This window comes from Anas acuta, chromosome 17 (assembly GCF_963932015.1).
Source record: "Anas acuta chromosome 17, bAnaAcu1.1, whole genome shotgun sequence".
In the NCBI taxonomy this organism is placed as follows: domain Eukaryota; kingdom Metazoa; phylum Chordata; class Aves; order Anseriformes; family Anatidae; genus Anas; species Anas acuta.
Window position 1 is genome coordinate 3,702,104 of NC_088995.1, and position 27,978 is coordinate 3,730,081.

Sequence of the window (27,978 nt, forward strand, 5' to 3'; positions counted from 1 at the left end):
AAGCACACGATGGTGGGACATTGAGGCCAGTTCCTCAGCGGTTGTGGACCAGCAGCCATGGAGCTGGCTACAAAAAGAGATGTTTTGGGCTGTGCTGAGCCCAAAGGGCAGCCAGGAAGGCTGGGCTGACAGAGAGGGGCTGATGGTGGGCTCCTACACCGTTGGGTGCACTGCCATGGCCACCTGCTGCCCCTCTGAAGCTGTCCTGAGGTGAAGAGGGACGATGGCCATTGGGAACAGCTCTTCCCTCATGCCCACACGCCTTCACGCTGAAGGAAAAATCTGCTGGGGCAAAGGGATGGGGGGGGAGAGGGGGGGGGCAGAAGGCAGCAAAAGAACTGAGGTAAAAATTTGACAGAAGTGAGGTAAAAATCTGACAGAAGTGAAGGAAAAAACCTGACAGAAGTGAAGAAAAACTCTAAAGGGAGCAAAAACTCTGAAGGGAGCGAAATCAGCGTAGTGAAATCGCAGCTCCGCGATGGCGGGGGGGAGCTGCTCGGGGGGCGAAGCCTGAGGGGGAGAGGGTCGGGAGGCGGCCGTGGCGCTCCCCGCCTGGGAAGTGCCTGAAAATGTCGGGCCGGGGCAGAGCTGGGGGGCCGGGGAAAGGGGAGGGCGCTCCCCGGCTCCCCTCCCACCCTCTCCGGATAAATGGGCCGGCGGGAGGCGGCGGGCGGGCGGCAGCAGCTTGCGGCGGAGCGCGGCCCCTCCGGCCTCGGCTCCCCCGCCGCGCCCAGCGCTCCCTGCCGGCGGGGCCGGCCCGGGCTCCGCCGCGTCCCGGTTCTTTCCGTGGGGCCGGGGGATTGCGCCTCTTTTCTTCCCTTCTCACCCTCCCTGCCCCGGGAGCCGCCTGGGGGAAGGCAGCCGGGGCAGCCCGTCCCGCCCGGGCTCCGGCAGGCTGGTGGCGGCCAGCGGGACTCGGGGCGGGGGGCCCCCGGGCGCCCTTCTTCCCCTTCCCTCCCTCCCTCCTTGGGAGGCGCTGGAGGATTTTCTCCCGCTGCGACCCCCTCGCTGCCCCCCAGACATGGTAGGTCACCTCCAGCTGCAAGGGATGGACGAGAGCCTGAAGGAGAAGAGCCGGGAAGGCTTGCTGGACAGCCCGGACTCGGGGCTGCCCCCCAGCCCCAGCCCCCCTTTCTACTCCCTCTCGCCCGGCGAGGGCCGAGCCGGGGGGGGCGGCAGCGGCGCGGACCCCCCGGCCCAGGGGCACCGGCGAGAAGCCAAGGACGGCAAAGTGGTAAGAGCCGGAGAGGGGAGGGAAGGAGAAAAGCGCCGGGAGAGCCGCGGAGCTGGGGGGACAGCGAGGACGCGGAGCCTGGGGGCCCCCTCGGCTCCCCCGGGGCTGCGGGGCACCGCCGGGGGGTTTCTGCTGTGCTCAGGGGTGGTGGCACCGCAGGGGGGGGACATCAGCAGCGACAACAAACCGGAGAGTGAAGCCAGGTCTTCGGTGCCTTCCTGCAGCACACGCAGGTCCGTGCCGGCTGCCTCCAGCATCGGCTGCGCGCCTGCATCCCGCATTCCTCCGGGCCCGCAGTGCAGCCACGTCTGCTGCAGCCCCTGCTGCAAAGAGAGAGGGAAGAGGTGGTTAGGACAGGGCACAGGCGGCTGTCCGGGGAGTTGGTGTGGGGACATGGGCTGGGGAAGCTCCCTGCCCCTTGCTGGAGCAGGGTTTTGGGGTGTGAGGCTGCACGGACAGGGTTGGTCTGGTGGTGGACCATAGGTTCTGGTTAGCCTGATGTGGTGCCTGGCAAGCAGCTGGCTGTGAGGTAGGATTTTGGTAGGTTTCCTGTGACTATTATTCAGCGTTATTATATTTATTTCCATCCCTCAGCTATAGAAAGCCTCTATAAAACGCAAAGTTCAGAGCATAAGCGATGGGGGGAGAAGTTTTTAAAGAACGATGAAAGTTCGTCCCCAGGGACCTTTCAGATTTTTTTCCCTAACATATAAAAGGCTTTTGTAGATGGAGTCAATACAGTTAATTGACTGCTATGCAGAATAAAAACTGCAACACTAATCTTTCCATGGGGAAAACTTATCTGCCAATGGATTAGTGACAATTCGGAGACTTCTTCCCAGTAGAGACACTTTGCAATAACTTAGCACAGCCTTATTTTCTTCCTCAAGTTCTGAGGCTATTTTAGCTTATTGAAAACTGCTTTTTACTCCCAAGCATGCCAAAACCATCCCCAAGAACAATGACTCCATCTCATCAGAGTACGGTGGGTAGGGTGTGAGATTAATTATGAAAATAAAATCCCAAACCCTCTAACAACCACTGACTGCGGATCCAACTTCGCAGCCTTACCTGCTGTTGCCTGGGCGTGTGTGTTGTCTTGATGGGACGGCTTATGTTCAAAGAGTTACTCGCATGCCTCTGATTTGGCAGGATCAAGCTGTTGCTGTGCATTTGTAAAATAAAATGTGGGAGGATGATGAATGAAGGTTTGCTGGACCAGAAAACAGCTGGGGTGGAGGTGTCTGTGAAGCTCCATGATGAGGATATAACAGCCTCCATTCCAGTGACTGTGACAGTCAGCCACCACTCCTCTCAAGAAAGCCCTTAGATATTGAAGGTGAAAGATTGTAATAAAAGAAAAATCTACCTCTTGAGCTGCTTGGATTGAGAGTTTTAGTGCTCCTAGAGGAGGAAAAAAGTTATTCCTGTGATTTGTGTAAAGCAGAACTACATTTTCAAGTTACTTTTCTTATTGATTGCAAATTAGTATTTTTAACATTACAGAGGAACTCAAAACTGTGGATGTTTCTGATTTTCGTATCACGTTGCAACAGCATGGGTAGCCTTGGGCCCCAGCTGTTAGGGTAGGGGTTTCATATACTGTGTATATTTCCATGCCCTTAGTAGGTCCAGAACATTGCATAGGTACGAACAGTGAAGCCAATTTGAGTGCATTATCTGGAGTGGTGCAGGACTGTGCTCTCAAACTGTTTGGTATTTTGCAAAATAAAGAACCAGGCTGGAGTTCTCACTCCACTTGACTGCACAGAGATTTTTCACTTCTCACTTACAGCCTGCAAATACTGTACTTGCAGCTGCTATTAAGAAAACAGGAAAAATACAGAGAGCATTGCTTGCTTTGTACTTCTAAATTTCAGTGTCTAATTAGCTTTAACCTTACGATTTAACAAGGACTTGCAGATCTATGAGCAATTATGCAATCCATGAATGTGCTTCTGTTTAACTCCACTACTCTGCTGTTCATCAGAGCATGCAGAATTGGCAAATCAATAATTGCAGCTATTTGCACACCAACACATGCTTTTTTAATTGCTTATTATGCTAGTGTTTGTTTTGCTTATAAACGTGACAAAACCAGGAATGCAGTCACCGCTCGTGGTGCTGTAATACTATAGAACCATATGGAAGCTCACTTACTAATGGCCAAAACTCTAGTATGTACAGTTACAATAAATTGCTGTCAGGTGAACAAAACAACATTCCAGATCTGGGGGAAGGATTTCCTACCATTCCTTGCTGCAGACCTATCAAAACCACCAGTCTGAACCCAGTTGCGTTCTTTTGCAGTCAGCTATTTTGCTCCAACTTGACAAATATGTTGAATTTTTCTGCTCTAGGATAACTTTTCTCATACAGACCAAAATGAGACTGCAAGCCCTTATCGAAGACTTTTTTTTTGTGTGTGTAAAATCCATGCTCTCCCTGCTTTGTGTCATTAACTGATTCTGAAAAAGTAAACTCTTTTCTCTTTAATAAGCACGACTTTGTTTCAAAGACAATGCACCATTTATTCACATTTAACCAGCCAATTTGGCTACAGCTTTGGGATCCAAGAAAATATGAAAGGCAATTTAGGACCAGAGTCATAAATACCACAAGTTCAACACCATTTAGGGACTTTTTTTTTTTTAATTTTACTTGCAGTGCAGGAGGAATTTACTTTTATTTCTTCAAGTAAAGTCTATGTGGGGAATTTGTCAGTTGTTTTGTGCTTAAGTGCAAATATCCTAATGAAAATAGAAGGTAACTTTGACCTAGTTTTGCCTTTTAAATCTGAAACATGATTAAATTGATCTTTCGTCTTGGGTTACTGAATTCCCTAGGCTTTTCCTGTAATGCTTGGGCAAGGGGAACACACATACCATGGAATAAATGTCTAATAATACACACAAAAAAGCAGTTGCTGGAAGGGTAGGGAATGAAATGGCATCACGATAGCCAGATCTGGTTAGTTTCCCTTCTTGTTGTTGCCCTGTGATATAGTTTTAGGCTAGAAGGACTGATTTTAAGCTCTTTCTAGTGCTGCACTAAAATAAAGACTTGGCATCTGATGGCATCACTCCTAATGGATACCAGAAGAGATCAGGACCACATTCATCTGCAAAACTATGCATCGTGCCTTCTCGAAGCAGCACACTTTTTGTCCCCTCCCAATGCTGCTGCCACTGCAATGAGTTCCTTTTCATTTGAAAGATTAAATATTTATGAATTCAACCAGCCTCACCGTGTACTGACTTCTGTGGGACTACCCCAGTGGATCAGTGTTCAGATGAATGCCCCCACATAGGGAATTTCTACTTACGTTCAGGAGCTGTTTGACGACAGTGTGGTGCCAGAATCTGCCCTCTGTGGTGGGAAGAGATTCCAGCTTCATCTTACATACCATGGAGGAGGAGTGTAGCTTGCCTCTTGGTGTAGCTTTCATGGGCATGATCCTATCAATAGAGTCCAGGTCAGCATGTGTGCCAAGCCTGTTGGATTTTTTGTCAATATAATAAAAATAACAACAAACACCTGTCCCTGACAATGCCACTTATTGAAGAGCTTTTGGGGCTACAGAGTGTATATCCTGCTCTACACTGAAAGAGCTCCAGGAAGGGGGTTTCTGAGGTCTGGGTGAGGAACGTGTCCATCAAAATGTTTCCAGGTCTGCCACCCCCTCCAGGGAAAGCACCTGGAGAGAAAGGCTCAGCACCCCCAACCTAAGCCAGCTTATAGCCCACACACGCAGCAGGTGACACGTCTTCTCAAGTCCTCATGGGTCCCAGCAGCTCTGAGGAAAGCCTCAGGCTTGTGCAGAGTTGGCACGGTGCTTTTTACCCCAAATGCTGTTCAAATGAAGTGGAAATGGACAAATCTCTCAGCAGACATCAGTCTGCATCACTGGTGCAATTAGCAACGAGAAGGTAGTGTCAGTACACATAAGTTGGTGTGCTCTGCAGCAGCTGTGGGGTCGGCAGGCAGGTATTCCTGATTCAGGCAGTTTGTGATAAAGGCAAGCAGGGAAAAAGTCATGGGAGTCTTATATCCTGTGCTAAAACTGTGGCTCTAGCTAGAGTGATGTCTTCTAGCTGTTTAATTTCTATTGCATCTCTAACACCGGACCATAAGTGGAGTAATACTTTTTCCACTTGAAGTAGAAGAGGCAGGAAGGATTAATTCTTTGAAATAATAAAGCCCAGCTTTATACTTGAGCTCTGCATTTACTGTTATCACTTCCAAATAAAATCTCATCCGGCTTTGGTATAAATTACTTGTAATGTGCAATACATAAAGATACTGGGAAAATAAATGGTCTGTAAAACAAATACAGCTTATCAGCTAGCGCAGAGAATGTAGATGTGTGTCAAATAACTCAGCCAGATCTTTCATTACAGCTGTAAATAACAGCTGAGTAAAGTGACATTTTCATGGGCCTGACATGTTACCATAGTGGGAAAATGTGGTGAGAGATTTGCTTATGCCCTAGCGAAGTTAGGAGCTGGGAATTTGGGAAGCTGTATCCTGTTTGTATCCCTGATGCTTGGAAAACCGTTTCCCCTTTCAGTCCCCAGGGATCTAATGCCAAATCCTGGTGCCTTCCACATAACTACCATACCTAAAGGAGTCAGTTCTGGTCTGTCTCGCTTTCTGGGGAAAAGGTTTTTTTGGGGGGTTTGTTTTTTTCAAGTCACATTAATTTCCTTCCTTTCTTTTTGCTTTGCTGCCTGGAATGTGGCAGCTACAAGAACAGCCAGTAGACTGCAGGCCCATTTCATGGCACGTTATTTACCATAACTCCGCTTCCATTCTTGTAAAATACCCCAAGCGAAAAGCATCGTAACAGAGCCCACTGATTCTAATTATTAGGGGTAACAGAAGGTTGTTCTGCCCACCGTATTATCTTTGCTGTTGTTCTCTGAGGTCTGAATACCCCCAGGAACAAGTCACTGAAGGCTGTGCATCAGGCCTAAAGCAAGAAGTCCTCTGCAATACTAACGTCAGCACAAAGGAAGTGCTCTTGATTAGCAGTGGGTTGAATTCTGTTCAGCAACTGATTTTATGTGTATTTATTTATGTACTCCTTGAAAAACGCAGAGCTTAGCTACCCAGGCCTTTACATGCCTGAAAAGCATCAGAGTTAAGGCAGGGGGAAAAATGCAGCCAAACAAGAATCACTTCAACTTTTTTAATAATACTTTAACCCTTCGCTGGTTAAGGCAAAAATATGTACTGGAAAGGAAATAAAAATGCTGACCTATTTACTGCTTAATTTTCATTCACCTAAGGGCATAATCTGTACTTCTGCCTCCTCAACCTTCCTGGACTCCCAGGCTCATGTTCTTCCTGCATAAAGATGCGGGGTTGTGGTGGCTTCTACTGGGCTGTGGAGGATGGTAGTTGCTCCGTTAGATGAGTTGCTCAGTTTTGTGCTGAGCATCTGCTAAGTAGCAACACAGCTCTAATTACTGGGGACAGATTAATTAAGTCCCAGCCATAGCTTTCCAGCACAGCAATCCTGGGGTTTCTTTGAACAGACAGACCTTGACTTGTGGGCAGCCTGCTCTAAACGGCTTGCGCAGGGCTACAAAGAAACTCACCTTATTGTGAAGTGTCTTGAGATTGCTGGATGATTGCTAGAGATGAGCCAAGGATGGTCATTTCTCAGGGCAGGTCAGCAGTCCGGTGTTTCTGTTCTTTCAACCATTCCTGTGCAGAAGGAAAAAGAATTGCATCAGTTTTTGTTTGTGGTGTTTGTTTTTTTTTGACAGGCAGAACATTTTTGTTTTGTTTTTACCTTAAAATAGACTGGAAGGAGCTGCTGTCAAACTGTTGCCAAAAAGCCAACTTCTGGCGTGTGTCAACCATTTGGCATTTCAGCCCCAAAGACAAATCTGGAAAGCTTGGATGCCCTGTTACTTGCTTCCAAACTCCAAGTGAGATTCAGGAGCAGGTATTTCAGAACATCACTGGAGGCAACACAAAAAGTCATCTGAAGTGCCTTTTAGTTGCTGCTCTGTAATATGTGCGCTCGCTGTTTACTGACCCTTGCACCCTGTGCAAGCAGCTCAGCTGCTTGGGGAGCAGACTGCAGGGTCTTGCTGACGATTTTTAATTTTTAGACCATCCTTTGTAAGGTATTTACGTCTTCCATCTGCAGAATTCCAGGTGACTTCTGAGGTTTCCCACCTGCAGCAGCTGCTGGTACTGCTCATGGCAGATGAGTGTGAATCTGTAATGGTCTCTGGTGGGTGGCACAAGTCACTCACTGGCTTCAGCTTATCAATGTGCACAATTGTCCAAACTTTCTAAATTAACAGGCTTAGTCTGCAGGTCTGAAGTTGATGCTAGTTTACAGCATACATGTACGAAATGTATGCCAGAACTAACATGGAGAGAAGCAAATCCTGCTCTCACCAAATGCAGTGGCAACTTTTTGATTGATAGATTGCAGTCAAGCATGAGATCCTTCATTCCTTCCTGCACTCTGTCCCCACATTCTGGCAGAGCAGCACCCCTGGCACACAGCAGTCTGCAGAACCTGTTCCTTTACAAACGCTGGGGGCCAGATGCCCACAAACATTCCTGCAAAGCCACAGAAAGGACCTTGCCTCCTGCATCCTTGTCTCCAGGGGTGTTCAGAGCATGCTTACTGTCAGCATATGTTAGCAAGAAGTGGGAAGGTTTGTTTGCCTGGGAGCACTGAAGTTGCTTCTTTAAAATTGTTTCTTTAAAACAGCACTTTACAAACACCCTCTGCAGAGCTCTCAGGAGATCTGGATTTCTCTTGTGTTAATCCAGCAAGGACGGTCATGGTTACCACCCTTCCAGCTTCGTTATTTGGTGTTCTAGCAAGCTAGTCTGGAGCTGAAAAGCAGCTTAATCCACAACTGTTCACAACTTTCCCTACGGAAAAGGCGCAAATAGAAACAGGCATGCGTGTTTGTCTGACACCAGAACAGCTTCATGGAAGAAACATCAGCTGTAGCACAGGCTCTTTTACATAGGAAAGAAAATCTGCACGAGGGGCACATATCTCCGGCCCTTCTGCCTTCACCACTTGAGACAATCTGCGTCTCTTTGCAGGTGACCCCCCAAGAGAGCAGTTTGCCTGCCTTCAGCAGAGCCCACGAATGCATGTGCACATGGGGTTTGATTCCAACACCCAAATGAACCTCTTCTCATGCACAAGATGTCTTTAGAAAGAGCACAGGATGTTTGCAGGCTGTTAAAAGCAAGAGATTTGCACCCTTATGAAGTAAGGCTTATTGGATCTAAACAATTCACATTTCTGAAGGAAAGGGCTTTATTTACAACTTGCCCTTCCCTGTAAAGAGTGTTGAAAGCAATCCAGGAATGAACTTTGCCTTTTAGCCAGTGTTTGCTAGGGAGAGGGAACACATTTTCCTCCCCCCATACAAATTTCCCCATTTTTTTCCCCTCATCCCTTGTACAAATATTGTCCTTTTTTGGCAGCGGGTTAGGAGCACTCAGTCACGAAGAGTGGCTGGCCATTTTACCTTACAATTTAACACACTAGTAAAGCGCAGGGATATTTCAGTATGGAAAGAGTAAACGGCTTTGTGGCTTTGGGACACAGAATTGAAGGGCTTGGAGAATTCAGATGAAGCAATGACATTTTTTGCCTTAGCCTAAGGCAGCGAGCCCAAGCCACCAGAGAAAACCAGACCTCAGCTAGTGTGAGCTGACACTGTCGAGCGGACTCCAAAGTTTGGCCAGTTAACAGCAGCCGAGGACTGACCTGGTGAGCATCGTGGGGATCTTTATGCTGTATAGGGCAGGACACAAGGGGAGGCACCTCACCCAGCACCAGCAGTAGGAACGGGGCCACAGCTCTGGGCTTGCCCCCGTTCCTCCCAACCAGAAGGTGCTGGGGAAGGTGGAGGGAAATGGCACGGGAAGAACAAGCCGATTGCTCTGTGTCCTCAGCTACCTTCAGCAGACACCATGAGGCCTGAGATGATCTTACTGACCAGGAGACCGATGAAAAACCAGTGTGATTGCAGCACACATATGGCTAACGTGTGGTGGAAGGTGGAAAAAACTCCATGAGCTTTTCAGCCACCTAGAGACCTTTCAACCCTGCCCAGTGGCTGCCAGCCATCTCCTTTAAAGAGACCCTATGTCCCTGTGTGCCATAAATCACTGCTGACAGAAAAGTGGTGGCAGGGACCAAAACCCACAATGACATTTTTCCAGGATTAGGCTTAATTAGCCGCTGGGCTGGGTCCAGACACCAGACACAGGACCCCTGTATGTGGGAACTCATGTTTAAGAGCGCTCCACTCTAGAGAAGCAGGATTATTCATTTTTGTGGTGGGCAGGGGAGCCTAGGCTGGACTGTGACAATTTGTCAGACTAATTAACTGCAGGATGAAATTAATCTTAAGAACCCACTTTCAGTGGCATGATTTGGAGCAGCTCCATTCATTAAGAAGTCCTGGCTTGAAACTGGTTCCCTGCATCGCAGCGGCCACGGGGTGCCCCAGTGTCTCACCCTGCGCTCACTTGTGCATGGTTAACGAGAACATCCCTTGGAACAAGCCAGCTGCTCCTGGCATGAAGACTTCAGCAACAGCTCATCTACCACATTCCCCACTCGATCGTTCCAAGGGATACATTATTCTCAGCACACATTTATTTATGTGTCTGTATAAAACATATAGAAGCACTACGCACTTAAGTAGAACCACATCCTTTAAGTCAGCAGACTTGGGCCCTCTCTCTGCGTTACATCAGACTTCGAGCCCTTCTTCATGCTTGGAGTCTTTGTAAGAACTCGCAGGCAGAAGAACAGTTTTTGTTTTGCATTTTGGTAATGCAGAACTTCCCCCTGGTTGATCCAAGAAAACATTTATTTCTGAAATATTTTATACAGGACAGTTCTAAAGTGCTCTGGGCACTGAAGTGAGGAGGTTGTCTCCACTCGTCAGCCAGACTGCAGCTCCTCACACAGATGTACCAACCATTGCAAACAAGTTTAAAAACCACATTTAAAAAACTCCACTTCACTTAAGCACCTGAAGCTTGCATCTACAACCAGGTCTAGAAAGCAGCTAACCTTGCCTGTTTTGCCTGTGAAGTCCTGGCTAAAAACCTAGCTCATGAGAGGCTGTGATAATTCATAACAGAGAAGGCAACAACACCAGGGTTAAAGATGACATGTAAAGAATTGCAGTTCTTATGAGAAATGGGAAAGGAGGAAGGAAAGGAAAGGCTAAATTTCAAAGAGCAGATACTGCAGCAGAGAGTGCCAGAGGTCTGGGCAGAGTCACTTACCTGGGTGGTGAACTGGGCAGAGCAAGGTCGGTCTTGGTGGGTCCAGAGGGCAGCTCGCTGCGCCGCATCAGTCCTGTGTGCAGGAAGGCAGCTGCAAACAGAGACAGGAGGGTGGAGGTGTCTTAAATGCAAGGCCTGCGCGAGGTTTGTCTGTGCAAGGGCAGGGATTAATGGTCCCATTCCATGCCAACCATCCTAAGGCTTCTTGTTAGTTTGTTTGGCAACTTGACAGTGGTCCTCCCTTTGAGCTTTCTGCATGGGGAGGAGTGGCTCCCTCCTTGTGATGAGCACCCCTCTCACCTGGGGCCTTGTTACAAACCTAGAAAGAGCAGGGATTACAAGAGGGAACTGGATGATGCTGAGATAATCAGCAAGGCGAGCTTAGCTTGTGTGCAATTAAAATCAGTGCTGCTGCACTGATGTGTTTTCATTGCTGAGGAGCCTGCCACCTGCAGTGTCCCCCGCAGGATTCTGAGGAGACCGAGTTCAGCAATGCTGGAGGCACTGGTGTCCCCTGCCAATACTGAACGTGCTGTTCCTGACTGCTCAGCTCTTAGCCACAGCATGTTAAAAACTGTGCCAGCCTCATCTATTGTGTCACAACGCTCACTGTGCTGTTCTTCCCTGCAGATGCCTTACCTGCTCCTGAACCCGACCATGCCGGAGATGAGGCCTCGAATGTACCCGGTGTTTTTTGGAGAAAGCATTGAAGTCAGCCCTGAGCCCGTGCAGGAAATTAGGTACAGATGGGATTGGGTAGGTGGGTGGGGATTTCTCTCCTTCTCCTTGTTCTTTTTCTTCTGAAAAAAAAAATATAATAAATGTGTTTAAAAATGGGAGTCATGGTTATTTTGATGGAAAGGGAGGGAGGGACAGGTAGGAGGGTAATGCCTGAATTAAAGACACTGACAGCAGCAGAAGTGGAGGCAACCAGGCAAGAACTAGGAGGAGGCTGTAGGAGAAGACGACTTTACTTCCAAGGCCAGCTCATTTCCAAGGCTATGAGAGAAAACTGTTACCATATGTAGGCCTGCCAGCCTGTACTAAGCAACCTAGTGGTCTTCATCCTGTTGCCTGCTGACTTGTATCCTCAGAAGAAGCAACATCATTATACTTGGCACCTGTTTTTGTTAGCCCTTGCAGCAGAGAAACTGACATTAGCCTAGCTCACAGAGAATTATCCTCCTCATGCCAGGGTGGTTCCTCAAGCCAGCAATCGAGGTGTTCTGACCTCCTGTGGGACCGCAGGCAGTGGCCTGTGGATAAACGTTCCCTGCTCTTCTTTTGGCATGGAATGTACTCTGCAAACAGCACGGAGCGGTTACACACAGCTTGGGGCACGGACGGTGGGAGGACTGTAAACCCAGTTCCCACCCCGCACAACCTATGCGAACGTCTCTCTGGAAATGTACCCCAGTAAATCTCTGCTTGCTGAGGAACTGCCGGCGGGCATGGTTTTATGGTGATTACATCGGAGTCTTGTTTTATGTGCGCTGAATGACTTGCTTACACCCTAGCTGTGCAAAATACATTACAGCAGCTCGGATTACATGCAGTGCACAATCAGTCAGCCCCCCTCCGGGTGGAGGTAATGACAAGCACACACCCAGCTTTTAATCTTTTTTACGTGGAACTGCACATTCCTTGGCTGCTGATTGCCAGAGGAGCGTTTGGGGAGTGGGGAAAACAACTGAAAGCCCTGCAGTTCCCCATGACCAGAGATTCTAGCAAGAGCACTTTATTTGGCTTGGTTTCCATCCATCCCTCCTGGAGGCCAGCACAGAACATGCAGGGCAGCGACATCCTGCATTCTAGGGGTTCTTCATCTGATAGCTTTGATCATTGCCACTTCTTTGGAGCCCAACAGTGTGGATCCTTGTCAGCCACAGCCCACAGCACCTCTTTGCTTTATCAGCTATTTGACCACTGCCTGTATTTTCTGAAGGCCCCAATAAGCAGCCTCACCCCTCACCTCCCAGTGCCCTGATTTTGGCTAGCTGGGGTTTCTCTTTGTGTTGTGATGGCAAGACAATGTAAAGAGAGAAAAAAAAAAGGACAAACATACAACTGTGACAACAAGTGTCTGTTACACCATGTTTCTGCCACCCATGAAAACCTTATTTATGGCATTATTTTCCTGCTGAAACAGAGCTTGCATAGACAGCAGGGACTGTGAAAGCAGCAGCAGGTGTGTTGTGCAGGGAAGTTAGATGCCCCCTGACCCCAATGGGACATTTACCTCCAGCATAGCTCTCAGGATTGAGCTGAAGCCCCAGTGGACCCATGGAGGAAGACAGAGGAAGCAGCAGCTGCCTGGAGCCTGTGCAACAAGGTCCTTTCTGTGCTGGCACAAACAGGCAGGCTATGTCCTCTGTGAACATGCACTGCAGAAATGTTGAGATAGCTTCCCAGAAAGGTGGGATTCCACCAAGATGCTCCAGCAGGAATGAGTCTTCTTGGCTCTCTGCTTTGGGTTGTAGGGTTTGCATCAGTTCCAGTGTCTGTGCACTAAGAGGTCCCAGATATTCCCAGCTCCATATGGTTAGAGGAGTCCTGCGTAGTCTCTCCTTTGCTGCCTGGCGTGTGTTCATGACATCTGACACCTTGCTGTCCTCTCTAGGTGCAATTCCGAGGTGAAGTACGACTCTGAGAAGCATTACCGGGATGACATCTTCTACGGCCCCATTCCCACCGTCACCACCTACAGCGAGACCGTCATTGCTGCACCCAACTGCACCTGGCGGAACTACAAGTCCCAGCTGATCTTCGAGCCTCGCCAGAAGCCACTGAGGTTTCAGAGCACGACCATCATTTTTCCTAAGCGTGCCAAGAACATTTACCGGACCACCCTCAACTACAGCCTGGGCTGTGCCAAGCGCTGGTTTTCTTCCAGCGTGCAGCTGGAACTTTGCGAGGAAACCAGCCCGTGTGTCATCTACAGTGAGAACCTCTGATCCACCCTGCCGCTGGCAACCTTGTGACCTCAAGGAGGCTGTGGCCTTTGCTGGGTCTCTGGTTGGGCCCTCACTGATGACGACTAAATATTAATGGCTGGAGAAAACGTCATCTTGGGTGAGGATGAACTGGCTGGGAGGAGGCTTGCAGGGCATGGGATGGTTTTGATCAGTGGAAGGCTGGCTTGCATTTTGCGACGTTCCTGACATTCGTGATCTGGATTTTATTTTATTTTATTTTTTCCAAGCATATCTATTTTTGACTTGTGCTTAGATGAAATCAAGATGACTAAGGACCCTATTACCCATAGCAGAGTGCTGCCTTGTGATCTCTGAAGGTCTTGTCTAGCACATAGGCAAGACTCACTTCAGAGCTATTTTGGTCTTCTTCAGAAAAGACCAACTGCAGAGTCAGCATCCGGCCTGCCCAGCACACACCAAGCCCAGTCTCTTGGAGTTTAAATGCAGAGGAAGATATTTGTGTAAATACTTCACATCCTGCATCCAACAGCTTACCTGGGAGATAGCTGCAATATCGTACCACTGCAAGAATATCAGGCCTAACTTGCTTGTGGGAGTGGGGACTGTCACCAAGAAAAAGAGGAGGAAAGCAGGTGCACAGTGCTCTTGCCAGCAGCTAGCTGTTTACATACTATAACAAGGCATGGCACAAGCAGGTGATGGGAGGAAGGCCTACCCTGACCCACAGCCACCTCTTCTGCAACCCCAGCCTAGCCACGAGGATGCAGGGGAGACTAAGGAAACTGAATAGCTATGGGGCTGTTTTCTAAAAGTGTCCAAGGGGCTTAGGAGCCCTTTTTCAGAAGTACTGGCAGCCCAAATGTTGCCATGCTGTTTGTTTTACCTAATACCCAATTTACAGGGATCTTTATGCACTCACAACCCTTTGAGTTTCACGATATTGCAGAGAGGAGCATAGCACAGCAAAATGTTATCTAGCTTTAAAAAAGCTGGTGCAGGGTTAACTCAAGAGCAAGGTTTTTCTCACCTTCTCAGTAGTTTCCATACCTGTGTCATGGACAGCTTACCTGACTGTGGAGGAGCATCCAGACTGTCTCTGTGTAGAGCCTGAAGTATTGAAGAGGCAAAATCTGTGCAGGATTTTCTTGATCAGCCAGGTTGTAGCAATTAAACAGGTATTTCACAAACAGCTGGGCTGTCCCTGCAACAGGATCAAGAAGCCCAGAGATAACAAGAGTCACTACAGCCATCCTAAGGTAAACCATTCCCACTCATGAATCACATCTCCCAGTATCTCTTCACTTCGTTAGCTTGCTGAAAAGCTGCAGGAGCCTGGATTCCTACAGACATATAACCTTTGAAAATGGTATGGAATTGTCTCCAAAAATCATACCAAGAATTTTTGCATGCTGCTCAGAAGAGCCCAGACTTAGAAAATAACCACATAGATCTGGAAATTAATTTCCAGTGTTCATTCTTCTAAACTTTCCATTTTTTTCTGACTTGCTGCAAGTCTGATTGAGTTATTTCAGAATGCAGCTAAGAAGCCAAGTCAGAAAACCTATTAACAGTGTCAACAAGACACAGCTGATTGCCCAGAACAGTTGACGCACAAACCCACAGAGATTTAAAAAAAATCCCACAAAAAACAGTCTGACAAACTTTAAGAAAAATGGTGACCTACAAAGATACTTTTTTCCATCAATTTCAAAAGGCAAATGGTAGGTGTGACCAGAACTGTGACCTTTATGAAACAGAGTTCTCTTGTTTAAAGTGAAGCACTTTTTTTCTTTTTTTTTTTGTGTTTAACCAAAGGTAAATATAAAGTCTTTATATACAACAATCCTGACAATTGAAGCATCAACAGTACTGAAACGTGTATTATATGGTAGTGGTGAGCTCTGCCTCTGTCTGGGAGTTAGATGTGGGTAGGGAGAAATGTCTCATAGGATTTCCAAGGCTTCCACCTACTGCAAAATTATTTTCAGCAACACAGAAAGGAGGATTGTATTTGTTACTGGTCAGATTTTGCTGTCACTCACCATCAGCAAAAAAGCCCAGAAAAGCAACATCTGCCCCCATGGGGATCAATTCCTGAAGCAACCCGTGCCGTGGGCCTCCAAGCTGAAGGATTGCCTGAGACTCCTTACTCTGACCATACATCAGGCTTTTCTGCTGCTAACAGTTGAATTAGTCCCTTGCTCCAAGCACAAAGCTGCAGTTTCTGATCTTTGAGCAGGGCAGGTTTTCCCCAAAGGTCTGTCTCCTTGGGTCACAGTGAGAGGCCTGCCCAGCCATGAGCCTTCCCAAGCAGACGAGTCCCACACAGTCATCCCCGCACTTTCAGGAATTCTGCCACGTGTTTATTTAGCCTGACAGACCTGGCTTCAGCTTTTCTACAAGTTCTTCCTGTCCTGTACGTGACAGAGTCAATGTACCAGGTTAATCTCGTGATCTTTTTTATCCTGGCCAACTGCAGTCTTCTACCTGCTTTGTCTGCTGTTCTGATTCCTCAACACTGGCTGCAATGGAAAAGGAAAATTAAAAAGCTAGTGTGCAAATACAAATCCAGTGGGTTTATATCCACCACAGCCTGGTCTTTGACCCAACAGGGACAGGGGCTGCTAAGGCAACGTCTCACAGGTGGACGTGGCCCCCAGGAAGGTGCAGGGGAGGGCTGCATCCTTGGCAGTACAGGGTCCCCACCCTCCCAGGCTGCTTTGAAGCCTTACACTTTGTTTTCTCTGCAAATAGACTAGGAATGACCTAACAAGCTCCCACTCCTTTGAGCTTAAGCAGTTTTTTTTTGGTCCTGCTATGCCAGGAAAAAAAAGCCAGCAGGCAGCTTGGGTTTCTAGGCTACCAAACACACCGAGCTGCATAGCCAGGGACAGGCTGTGGTGGGCTACCACCATGGGCCACATCCAAAACTGTGATATTGCCAAATAAGTGCCCGTAGGAATTTTTCAAAAATGCCGTCTTAGATGGTGTCTCTGTCGGGCCCATCACAAGCTGCTTTTCTTCTCCGTGAAAGCTGGCAGTGGAAAGAGACTTTGTTCTTCTGTGCAAAACCACAATGGGCACGGATCCCACCCTGCCTGCCCACCCTCTGTCCTTATTGCTCCTAGCCCTGTGGCTGGGTGAGGGAGTGGTAAGAGACAAAAGTCATCTTGCTCTGAATTTGTGAGTGCTGATTATTATTATTATTATTTTTGTTTTGTTTTGCTCAAACACCAGAAATTGAGTTTTGGGTGCATGTTGCCAATAAACCACTCCCAGGCACCAAGTGCTTTACTTCAATATGTTTTGTGCGTCTAGAAGAAACGATTAGTTCCACTAGAGAGGTCCTTTTCTTTTAAATGGAGCATTATTTATCTCAACCAACAGATCTTTGTTCAGGTGTATTTTCTCAAAGATACAAATGATAGATCTAGCCCATGGAAAATGCTGCTCAGAAAGGTGAATTTCCTTGAGCAGCTGGGACTGTGACTACATGATTTCTCCCCAGGATCCTAACATGCCTGTTGCCCACAGCCCTGCATGCTTGGTGGGTAAATCACATTCTGCCTTTAAAAATTATTTTCCACCAATAGTTATTTTGGGATCAGAATCTTTCTCACAAGGCTTCTGGGTTTTGGTTTTCTTTTATGTTTTATTATTTTTTTAATTATTTTTATTTTTTTGTGCTTTTTTGGGGGTGGAGGAGTGTCTCATGTGCAGTTTTACATCAGAACAGAACATTTCAGAAGGTCACTCTCTGAAAGGTGAGGGGTTTACCCTGTATCCCCTTCATGCCTGTGATGGTTTTACCCCTAAATGCAACAGAGTATGCTAGTATCTGGTCTGCCTGCATTGCTGTCATTGCATTGGGGCCAAAAAGGGGGAACCCTAGCTAAATATTGAACTTCAAGAATCTGCATAATACTTTGCACAAATGCAGAGAACAACTTTGACCAAAACAGTTTACGGTTTCTTTCATGTTTTTCTATTTTCTTTCCATTTTTCTTTCTTCCTAAGCCAGCTCTACTTTTCTCAATGTGAAACATATTCGCACCCTAGGTGCAGACTTTCTGGGAATGATGAAAATGAGGTTTGGGTGTTGATAGCAGTGTTTGAGTGAACTGCTGGTCAGAGAAGTGAATGCTATTTACTATTTATGTTGAGTGAGTCTTACAAAAAAAAAAAAAAAAAAGGAAGGGTCACTGGAAGGTTAATGAACGAAAGTCTTTGCAGAGCAAACTGAGGACTGAAGGCTGTGTGAATCTGAGGTAGACGTGAGTGGTTCTGTGTGTGAGCACTGTGAGCTAGGATACTTAGCCATTGTACTTTAACTTGCCTTTTTTCCCTTCCCTGCAGGGAAGGGCATCCTTGCCTTCTTTAGAGCTGAAACAAAGTCAGGTCCATCCTCTGTCACAGTCACTCAGTCCCACTGAAGTCAGCGGACCTCAGCGTTCCCCAGGCTTGCAGGGGACTCTGTGCAGAGCTGTGCCTGTGTACAGAAAGGGGAACAAGTTATAATGATGGATCTTGGTGTGGGATATTCACATTTCTACTGCCAGATAGTCTGCTCCCTGAGGATTACCCCATCACTCACAAGTTCTGAACATATCCCCTGCAGCTCACCAAAAACCATTGTATTTGATGTCTTGGGAGGCACTCATTCCTCTTCAGATACTGTGATGGCCAAGAAAATGAGCAAAGTATCCTGCCATGTGAATCGTGACCTGAAGATGGGGTTGAAAGATGTTTGAGGGTTAGAGAAGGGAGAACATATTACTGGTGGAAATGCAGAAGGATGTGTCATATTTTTATTTTTGTAAGTCTGATTCTCTAAGTGCTTGTAAAGTACTTGACTGTTGTATATGTGGTGATGCAGTAGTTCTCAATATCCTTTTATTTTTGTATATTCCCCATCTCCACAATAATCCCTTCCTGTTCAACTCATAGAGAGTAATTTAAGAAGACAAAATTTATATATCATAATAAAATGTGCAAACTGTCATGCTGATGTATGTGAGCTTCCTTCATCTTCCTTACCCATTTTCTTGGTGCCTAATGCTGCTTTCCCATCCAGAGGGAATGTTTTTGGTGTCTTCCTCCCTCGCCCATGGGATTTAGCCCAGCTGCCCCAGGTTGGGAGGCTGTGGACCCATACGGGCAGTGCCATGACCTGACACCTGCTTTGTCCTGTGTGCCCAGTGGAAGTTTAAGTGACTGAGGTAAAGGGCACAAAACTCACGCTTCCTGCAGAGGCCGTTTTGTTCTTCAAGATTTTACTGGTCAGCAGTTTTACAATTTCTTCATCTTAAATTTCCCTCTTCCTGCTCAATCTTGTTCTACCCAGCTATGAAGCCCTGGTGCTCAGTCTAGTTAATTCCTCTCCCAGCTTTTCCATGCCCTTCAAGGGCAGGCAGAACCACCGTAATGCTTCTTTCATGGCCAGGTACCCACATCCTTGTACACTGCCAGGGCCCATGCTACTTCCTGGCTTTCCAAATCACGAAGGCAGATGGGTTGCATCAGGGCTAAAACCCTGCCTAGCCATGAAATATGTTTTAAACCCATTGCTATAAATGCCTGGGGCTCACCAGCCAGCTATTAGTAGAGCTCTCAGCTGTCTTCCAAGACCTAAGATGTCTGCAGGGAGAATCTGACACTAATCCTTATGGAAAAATCATATTGGATTTATAGGGATGAAGTCAATAGGCTTGGATGAAAACGGCCGTTAAATGCTAAGGAATGGAAAGGAGAAGGAAAGCCACGTTACGCAAGAGGCTTGCTTCAGGTGCACAGGAAATGCCCGTGTCCTCATCCCAAGTTTTTTTGACACAAATTATGGCTGAACTGCTCCTAGGATGAAGGATGGGAGATGCTCATGCTCAAGCACATGAGGAATGGCAACAGCATAGCAAAGGCAGGGGATGCACGGACTGGGCGAGTTTGATGGTCGAAACCCAAACGCCAGACGAAGGACACGTGCATCCACTCCTGTTATTTAAATAAAACCGTAAGACATGAATGCCGTCCAATGAAGATTCCTGAGGTGGCAGCTAAATCCTCAGAAGCAAAAGCAGTATTAGATGCAGGATATGTGTTTTGGCAAGCGCACTCTGATGAGCTAACTCCTAGTGGCTTTTACTGTGCCATTTGGATGTTGTAAATTTAAGCAGATGATGCTTGGTATTAGTTTTGCTCCTGGGATATTTCAGAGAGTAATTGCACATATCTCTGAGGGATTACAAGGTGCTGAAGTTATAATGGATGGACTTTGAGCTTGGACGAGATGCCTTTATGAACAGAAGGAAAGGTTTAGGCTGGTTTTACAGACAGCACGAATGCTGCGTTTGAAGTGCCAAAAGCCTCACCTAGAGAAGTTGCTGATAATGGGCAGAAACAAATTAATAATACTAAAAACCCACATGCTGGGATCCTAATTCCACCGATGCCTTTATCAGTCTAACTCCACAGCTATGTACAGCCAACAAACAGTGAAGGGATTTGACAGAAAAAGAACCCGACCTGATACTGGAGTAGGAAAACCCCGCTGCCAGTCTGCCAGCTTGGAACTGCCACGTGCGAGGCCTTGGGCTTGATCTCTGCAGATGGCAATGTCACAGCCTGGATCCACAGAAGTGTCTTTGGAAGATCTAGGCAGTGCCAAACATCAGGAAAGTTGTGTCACAGTCCTCAGAACGGTCACAGGCCTGTGCCTGTGCAGAGGAACGACCAGCAGCACGCCTGGGCTGAGGCACAGACTGCCTCTGCTGCAGCACAGGACATTGAACGGCCACTGAAGGCAGCTCTGTGGGGAGCAGACATGGGTGGGTGGCAGGCTGTCACTGCAGCACTGTGGTAGCTCCCAGACCAGTGGCAGATAAGTGCTGGCACCCGACTCCTGCCTGCTCCTGCCCCTCCTGGCTCGTTGCAGAGAAGGCCAGGACCTGCCCGGCCCTGCACAGCTTCTGCACCGAGTCCCCTTCCTCTGACAACATGCTCAGCCACAGGGGGCAACTGATGCAGGAATAGTTTGTTCTCAAATAGGATAGAGGGTCCTGGAATTGTTTTTTGGGGGGGGCATAAGGATGGAGTTTTTATGAGCTCCATTTTCTGCTTCTAATAATGATGCTGGATCCAAACAGCTCCACGCCTCAGAGTCCAAGGCAGACAGGGAGTTCACATCTATGAGGATGAAAACGCTCGTCCTGCCAAGCCTTTGATGCTCATCGTATCCTTCCTACCCAGCAAACAGGCGGACAGCACATTTCTAGCATAAAAATATCCTCCTCTGCAGTTAACCACCTCCAGATTCTCTTCCTGAGCCCATCCTAGCCCGGTGATTAGACATTTCTGTACACATAAACATCCAAATCAGTTCCCTGGGGCTCTTCCTCTCTCACAAGCAGATCCTGAGACCAGCGGCTATTTCCAGCTCCTTGAAATACAAATGGGATCAGGGTTTTTCCAAGCTGACCACTGCAGTCAGGGGCCCACTGCTTCACGTAGAGCACTGTGCTTGCTCCCTGGCCATGCAGCCCCCCAGCACATCACCCACCACTCTGGGGATCAAGCTGCTCCAGGTGCCCTGCTCATGGTTTTGGGAGGCAATGCCAAGGGGCCACGTGCCCTGGGAAACCTACGGTGGCACCAGGACATGCAGTAGGGGTGCACAGAGGAGGGACAGTGCAAAGCACCCCAAGTGCAATGCAATGGAGGAAAGGGAAACACACACACAGACAAACATGCATGCAGGCATACGTGAGTACAAACTTCTCTTTGATGGGGGATTGTCGAAACGTTACCCTCCCTTGGGGCTCTGCAGTGAAAAAATCTGCTTATTCATAAACCAGCTAGAACCATCAATCCCCCATTTATCATTTTAACATAAATAATAAGGGCAAGAGGAACATGCTGGCAGGAAACCATCTATAGATGTAGTGTTGAAATCTGCCCATTTCTTTTATGCATGCCCCACTTACTGATAATAAGCAGCGATCCAACCAATTCCTCATCTGAGTCCACAAGCATTGGATTACAAAGGACACAAGCCAACACCCTGCTTTATGCTAGTGGAAGGCCATTTGGGTGGGAGGCCAGCTAGGAGAACGCAGCAAATTTAAGAAAACACATTTGTCTTACTGACAAATGCCTCAGGAAATAAAAGCCTTCGTATTCTTCTTTGACCTCTTCCACTCACAGATGGGTTTTTGCCGTGCTTCCGACGGAGTTTGTTTAGCACCTGCCCCTCCAGGGCGTTCGCTGTAGGATGGTTTTAGGAAGGGGCTGCCCAGTGCCTGTATGCTCTCAAGGTGCTGGTGCCCACTGCTGTGTTTCGGACGGGTGCCATGGAGCTACCAGCATGTTGTGGTGCAGAGCTGGCCCTAAATTGGGTTTTAGCTTCGGGTCCAGCTTCCAGTGGGGCTCTATTGGATGGCAGCAGCACAGGCCTCTTAAAACATCCTTGGCTGGTTGCTCGTGGGCTTCGCCCTGTAATATAGATGGAACCAGGGGATACAGCACCCAGAGCCACCCACTCCCTGTCAGCTGGGAGAGGAATTGAGCATCTCCACCCTCTACAGCTCCAGCGGGAGCCCACTGTCAAAGAGAATGTGGGGAGCAGCCGAGCAGCACCCCAGGCTCGGGGTCCTTTGCTAAGCACAGCGCTGCTCTGCCTCTGGCTCTGCCCTTCAACTTTGCAGCCTGGGCCCTTTGCGAGTCCCCCAGCACTTGTAAACATTTTGGCAGCGCCAGCCCTGTGCGCAAGCCCCAGCCGTAGCCGAACGCACTATTAAAGAGCCATGTGTTTCGACAGCCTCCAGGCTTGGCACTGGACCCTGGGGACCCGGCTGAGCCCGGCTCCAGCAGTGCTGGGTGCAGCTCTTGGCAAAGCTCCGCTGGCAGAGGGGCAAGCACCCGGCTCAGGGAGAGCCCTGCTGTGTGCCCATGCCCAGCCCCTTCCCTGCCGCTCACCCCCTCCAAAGGTCTCTCCTCGATGCGCGCTCAGAAAGAAAGAAAGAAAAAAATCTCCTATATTTTTAAACACTGCCTAATGGTGAGGAGTAACATCTGGAGCGCAGCCTTGCCCCTCACGCACAGTCCTCCCTGCGCAGCGAGCGGCTCACCACATCGCCCCACGAACCCGGCAGGACATCACCCAGAGGGAAGCACGAGCTCCTCTGTGCTGGCCCTCCTGCACCTGCTGGTGGCCTGGGGACAGCAGAAGTGGCCGAGTGGCTACCAGAAAGCCCTGGGGAGGTGGGCGGCTGGTTAAAGCCCTGCTTGCAGCTGGGAGGTTCTTGGTCACTAAAAGAAGCAGGGCTGCTCAGATCGCCCCCATCGCTTGTGCCTGTGCCTCCTGTGCTGGCCCCAGCTGGCCCATTGCCCTGGTGCACCCAGAACACGGGGGGCAGGAGAAACCCCGCTTCCTTCAAGCCTGTTTCCAGCAAGGCTCTTCCAGCCAACATTAACACACGTTGCTTTACTTCCCAGCACGGCCCGGGGCAGAAAGGAACATCTGGACCTAATAAAAAGGTTGTTCCCCCTGCACAGAGACCCAGGAGCAACCTCTGCTGCGTGGTTCCAGCCTCTGTTGCTGGGTTTCTCCTTCTCCAGTGGATGGAGGAGCAGCTCTGCAGGACGCTCCGGCAGCCCACGGGGACTGAACTTTGCCTGGTAGCTTAAAAGTGGGCCCAGTGCAGGGCAGTGAGATGGGTTTCATGTCTCAGGGGCCAGCACCACGTGAAATGGTTGTGACTTGTCATCTGGGTCTGGAGACGGGGCATAAGGATTTGTTGAACAGAACGGAGCTCTTTTTCTATTCCAAAACCACAAAAGCTGGAGATGGCTCTAACCCAAGGCCCAGGATTAACATCCCTGTGGGGAGAAGCTCTGATTCGGTCCAACTGGAATCCAGCTCCAGACCTGGCGCCCACCTCCAGGCACGCACCGGCCAGGCTCCTCGGGCCTGACCTCTGGCAGCCACTGCGCTTTCTCTACAGGGCTTGGGACGAAGCAGCAGCAGAAAACATTCCCTGGATCTTGGGCAGAGCTAGACCAGGATTGCCTGCGTGCTCTTCAGCCTTCCACAAAGAGAGGAGCTCACACTTCTTCAGCATCTGCCTCTCACCAGAACAGATTTGGGGCCGTCGCAGTGCGCACAGTGGAGCTGCTCCAAGCAGAGCTTGGGACCGTGCTGAGTTGGCATGCCGCATCCTTGGGAGCAGACGTTCGGATGGGAGCGTGGTGGCACTTCCTGCCCCTGCCATCTCCTCAGCAATACCACCACAGAGTTTTCTCCCAGCTGGCACACAGCCAGCCATCAAAGAGATTGCGAATGACTAATAAATACGAAAAGAAGCTGGGTGAGGGCAGCAAAAATCTCTGGCCAAAGATCAAGCTTCACTGACAATTGCTGCTTTTTCTGAATACCCTGCTGAGCTTAAAGCAGCATCGGCTTCAAAGCAGAATACCCTATAGCAGTAGCTCCTTGCTGCACTTGTACTGGCGGTGACACCGACCTCGCTTCAGACACTGCTCAACCTCCAGTCAGTGGCAAGTGATTTATTGCCACTCCGCTGCCCGGAGCCCTGACAAATACCCAGTTTGGTAATTACAGGAGGCCAAAAATGAGAGGATAAACAAACCTGACGATTAATTCAGCTGTTACACGCACACAGTGACACCTTTCCCAAATTTCATGCGAGCCCAGACCTCCCTGGCTGGGCTCACAAACCAGACAGCATTAGCCAAAGTTCCCTGTGCCCTTGCCCAGCACCGACAAGAGCCAGGCATGCATCAAAAGGCTCTCTGGTTTCCTTCCAAGCCACTCACCAGCCTGCGACATCTCATCAACTGCCAAAATCATCTCTTCAGCCCTCCACACCGTTATCAGAGAGCATACATAATTTCATGGCAAATCACAAGAACTAAGCAGTGATGTAGACTGCCACTGCCAGGACAGTAGGAAACGCTTCCTGCTGCAGGGCTCCTAGGAGCCATTACCAATTTTTTCCTCACTTTGCAATCCCGTGCTCTGCTTAGGGGCTGCTGGGCACAACCTGCCTCCTGTGAAGAGTTCAGGGACAAGTGTCCTTTGTATTCTGGTGTGTTTTTACCTGTTTTTATTTATCTTACCAAGCCCATTGCTGGGTGCCACAGCCATGTCTCTTCCTGCTACCAGCGGGGCACACGGGGCGATGGAGAAGCTGGAGCACAGAGATGCAGGGAGGACGACCGCTGTCTCACTCCATTTCCTCATGGTTCTTCTGACTCGCCCAGGCCTGTCTGAAAAAAAAATATCTTCCTCTTGCTTTAATTCTTTCCGAAAGAAAAGAAAACAAAGGAAAACACCAGCCCCATCAACCTAACTAAACATCAGTTCACCACCAGGAGAAGGTCACAGTGCTCCTGCATCTCCTTATAGCCTCTGTCCAAGGCAAAGCCATCAGGGAACATCTTTTATGTTTCCTCTCCCCTCCAAAAATCCCTGTTTGCCACCAAACCAAAACCTGAGTGAGTCTGGGTTTCTGACATTTTTCTTTATTGCTGGTTTTTGAAGCCATCTGCTTTTGTCCCATTTCATTTTCATCTCCTTATGTAAGAGCTTTTCAAGTAGGCCTAAAGTTTTCCATCATTAAATCATGAGTGCTGGCCCTGAACGTAGCGTTTTCCCACCTTCTGTTCCTTCAGTATCAGTGTGAATTATTGACCAGGGCAACTGCTGTCAGCCCTCATCACCACTGAAATCCTGAGGCGGGAAGCTGAACAGCCTGGCTTCTGTTTGTGCTATTTATTAACTTCTAATTGCCTCCCGAGCAGCAAGGCTTTCCAGGAGGAACTTCAGCAGAAACCACTCTCATTGGGCCCGGAGACCTTCAGGCTTTAGGAGCCAGCACATCTCTACCTCGTGCATGCAGCTGTAGGCTCGCTGTGCCTGGGTGCTGGCAGGGCTCTCAGGCTGGCGTGGATCCTTCTCCAGCCCAGGGACAGGAGCCTTTCGGACACCATGAGCACCGGGACAGACAAAGGGGGTGGCACAGGACCACAGACAGCCCAGGAGCATCCCCCACGATTTGGGGCAGCCTGAATGGATCTTTAAACACCCTAAATGCTGTGCCTTATACCTGCAAGCACAGATGCCCATTGCTCCTTTGAGAAGGAAAATTGTATTATTATGTGTAAAACCCATTTCTGAGCCACAGAAAAGGCAGCTGAAGGGTCTCAGTGCAAAACCGGTAACAGCCCTCTAATGGGTTAAGTTCCACAGTCACACACATATCCCTCAGCCCCAGCACCTCAGTGGGAAGCCCGTTCCAGTTCCCCTTCACCACTTGCCCTGTGAAACAAAACCTCCTCCACATCCCCCTGCAGCACAGCCCCAGGCCCCTTTCCTCCTGTGGGCCACTTTCTGAGACAGCAGCACAAACCCTCGTGCTCCAAACAGCCCCCAGACACCCTCCAACACAACCTCCCATGCCAAAAAAGAATCCCGTGGGTACAGACGTGGGTGGGGGTCTGATGGCTGCGGCTCCAGCCAAAGTCAACCAAAACCCACGGGACAGACATCAGGGGTAAAGCAATCCAGAGCAGCAAACAGCTACCAGCGCTTCTGTCCCAGCTGTTAATTAGGTAGAGCTAATTAGCTTCCCCAGTAATTCCCTACAGGGCTTGGGAGGGTTTATCCACCACCAGAACTTTTTCTTTTTCCAACCACAGCTCAACACTGTTTTTCTTGGCTGATATTCAAGGAGCATCGAAACCAAGGGGTGCATTTGGTGGCATTTGGTTAAGGGGTCCCAGAGCCATCCTTGGGGCCCAGGGTCCCCCAGCCCCTGGGTCCGTTCCCCACTCCTCAGGCCCAAACAAAGCTCCAGGAGGTTGTTTTGTTTTGGGAGGGTTTTTTGTTTCCCCTGCAAAAAGCCAACAAAAACAGTCTGGGGCACGCAGGGTCGGGGGAAGAAGCCTTGGTGGCCAAACACATCCTGCTGCCAGGAGAACCCGGGGGCTGTTTGATGTCTGGGGAGCTGCAGGCAGCATCTCAGTAAAATAAAATGAAAATATAAATAAGAAAAATAATAATAGGGGAAGAAGAAAAATCCCTCTTCTGAGATGCTTCAGGCTGCTGGGAGACACATTAATGATGGGGAAAGATAGGGAAACCGAGGCAAAGAGGGGGCTGTGACTCAGCCAGCGCACCCACCTGCAAGCCGTAGAAGCGTGCGATGCCCCTCGGGCTCCAGCCAGCAAGCTCCCCCCTCGCCCACCTTGGGCAGGGTCCTTCAGGCACCACTGCTGGGTCCTGGGGGGGACACGATGCAACGTGGGGCCAACGCTGTGCCAGTGCCAAGGCCAGCCCGGGGCACACACCGCTGCTCCTACCTGCAGAGCCACCAGCAGCCCTTTTTCCCCCTCTCTCAGCCCAATTTGCCGGGGGTTTCCCCAGCTGCACCCCACCATCACGGGGTCCCCAACCCACCCTGCTCCCACCCACACTGCGGCATCAACTGGCTCCTCCTGGGCTTACGCACGGAAAGAAGCAGGAGAGCTGTATTTTGCTGGCAAAGAAGCTTTTTTTTTTTTTTTTTTTTGGTTTGTTTGTTTGCCTTTTTATTATTTAAACAGTCAGGCAGTGTTCGGCCACTGCTGCCCACACCGCTTGCTGGTGGGCGCGCTGAGCAAAATAACAGTGAACAAACCCTTCACCTCCAGTAGAAGAAAACCACCCCTTCAGAGCAAGCTGCGTAAATATTTACACCTTGTGGTTTCTATGTACAGCCCCGTCTATCATACAACTCACTTCAAAACAGCTATGCACAATTTGCTTGTACAAAAGATAGATATTTTCCCCCCTCGGTACAGCTGAAACAATAAATTGCCCAGTAATTTGCTTGCCAGTTTGTACAAACTACAAAGTTGGGTAACGTTACCTTTACACTGGGGTTGTTTTGTTTTTCTAACAGCTTAACGTGCCTTTCTCCTCCTTGGCTGCAGGATGGGGATGCATCACGGCCGGCAGCACGACGACTTGGGTGATTTGGGGCAAAAGCGCGTGAAAACAGAGCCTTTGGCTGGCAGGAGGACGTGAGGGCAGGACGGGGGGGTGTCGCTTGCAGTGTTTGTGACTTGGAGGAGCAGCAGCTCCCTGCTTCCAGGTTTCCCCCAGGGCAGGACCCCGCTGAAGCCAACCCCACACACGTACCCCACACAGGGCCAAACCTCCAGCATGGAACCGCTGCCACCAAGGCCCTTCCAGCCCTGTGGCACCACCAACCCCTCCTCAAAACACCGCCCTGCACAGGCTACACACCCACACAGCCATCAGCCTCACGACAAAAAAAAAGTACCTCACAAACCTCTTGAAAACACAGTGAGTCCCTCACAGCGCAGCCCTGGGCCGGGCCTCGGCTTTGCTTCAGTGCTCCCAGGCCTCTGGGCGAGCCCCACCAGCTCCAACCCCTCCTCCAGGCACACGAAGCCGTGGTGGAAAGGGCAAAGAAAAGGGAATGGGGC

The 27,978-nt window shown here is 49.2% G+C and overlaps 1 protein-coding gene and 1 long non-coding RNA gene across 3 annotated transcripts in view; one reads left to right on the forward strand and one right to left on the reverse strand.

Annotated features, from left to right (window-relative positions):
• LOC137841441 (uncharacterized) overlaps positions 1-10,988 on the reverse strand; it is a 65,531-nt gene extending 54,543 nt beyond the window's left edge. For both annotated transcript variants that reach the window (XR_011088618.1, XR_011088617.1), the window contains exons 1-3: positions 6,838-10,988; positions 4,560-4,728; positions 1,422-1,557 (exon numbers count right to left, since the gene is read on the reverse strand). This is a non-coding gene — a long non-coding RNA (uncharacterized lncRNA). The remainder of the gene's footprint in view (positions 1-1,421; positions 1,558-4,559; positions 4,729-6,837) is intronic.
• On the forward strand, positions 614-18,475 carry RFLNA (refilin A). Its single transcript, XM_068654359.1, has 3 exons — positions 614-1,234; positions 11,168-11,277; positions 13,158-18,475. Exons 1-3 carry the CDS (start codon positions 1,022-1,024, stop codon positions 13,489-13,491), a joined length of 657 nt encoding a protein of 218 aa, XP_068510460.1. The 5' UTR covers positions 614-1,021; the 3' UTR covers positions 13,492-18,475.
• Positions 18,476-27,978: the final 9,503 nt, after the last annotated feature.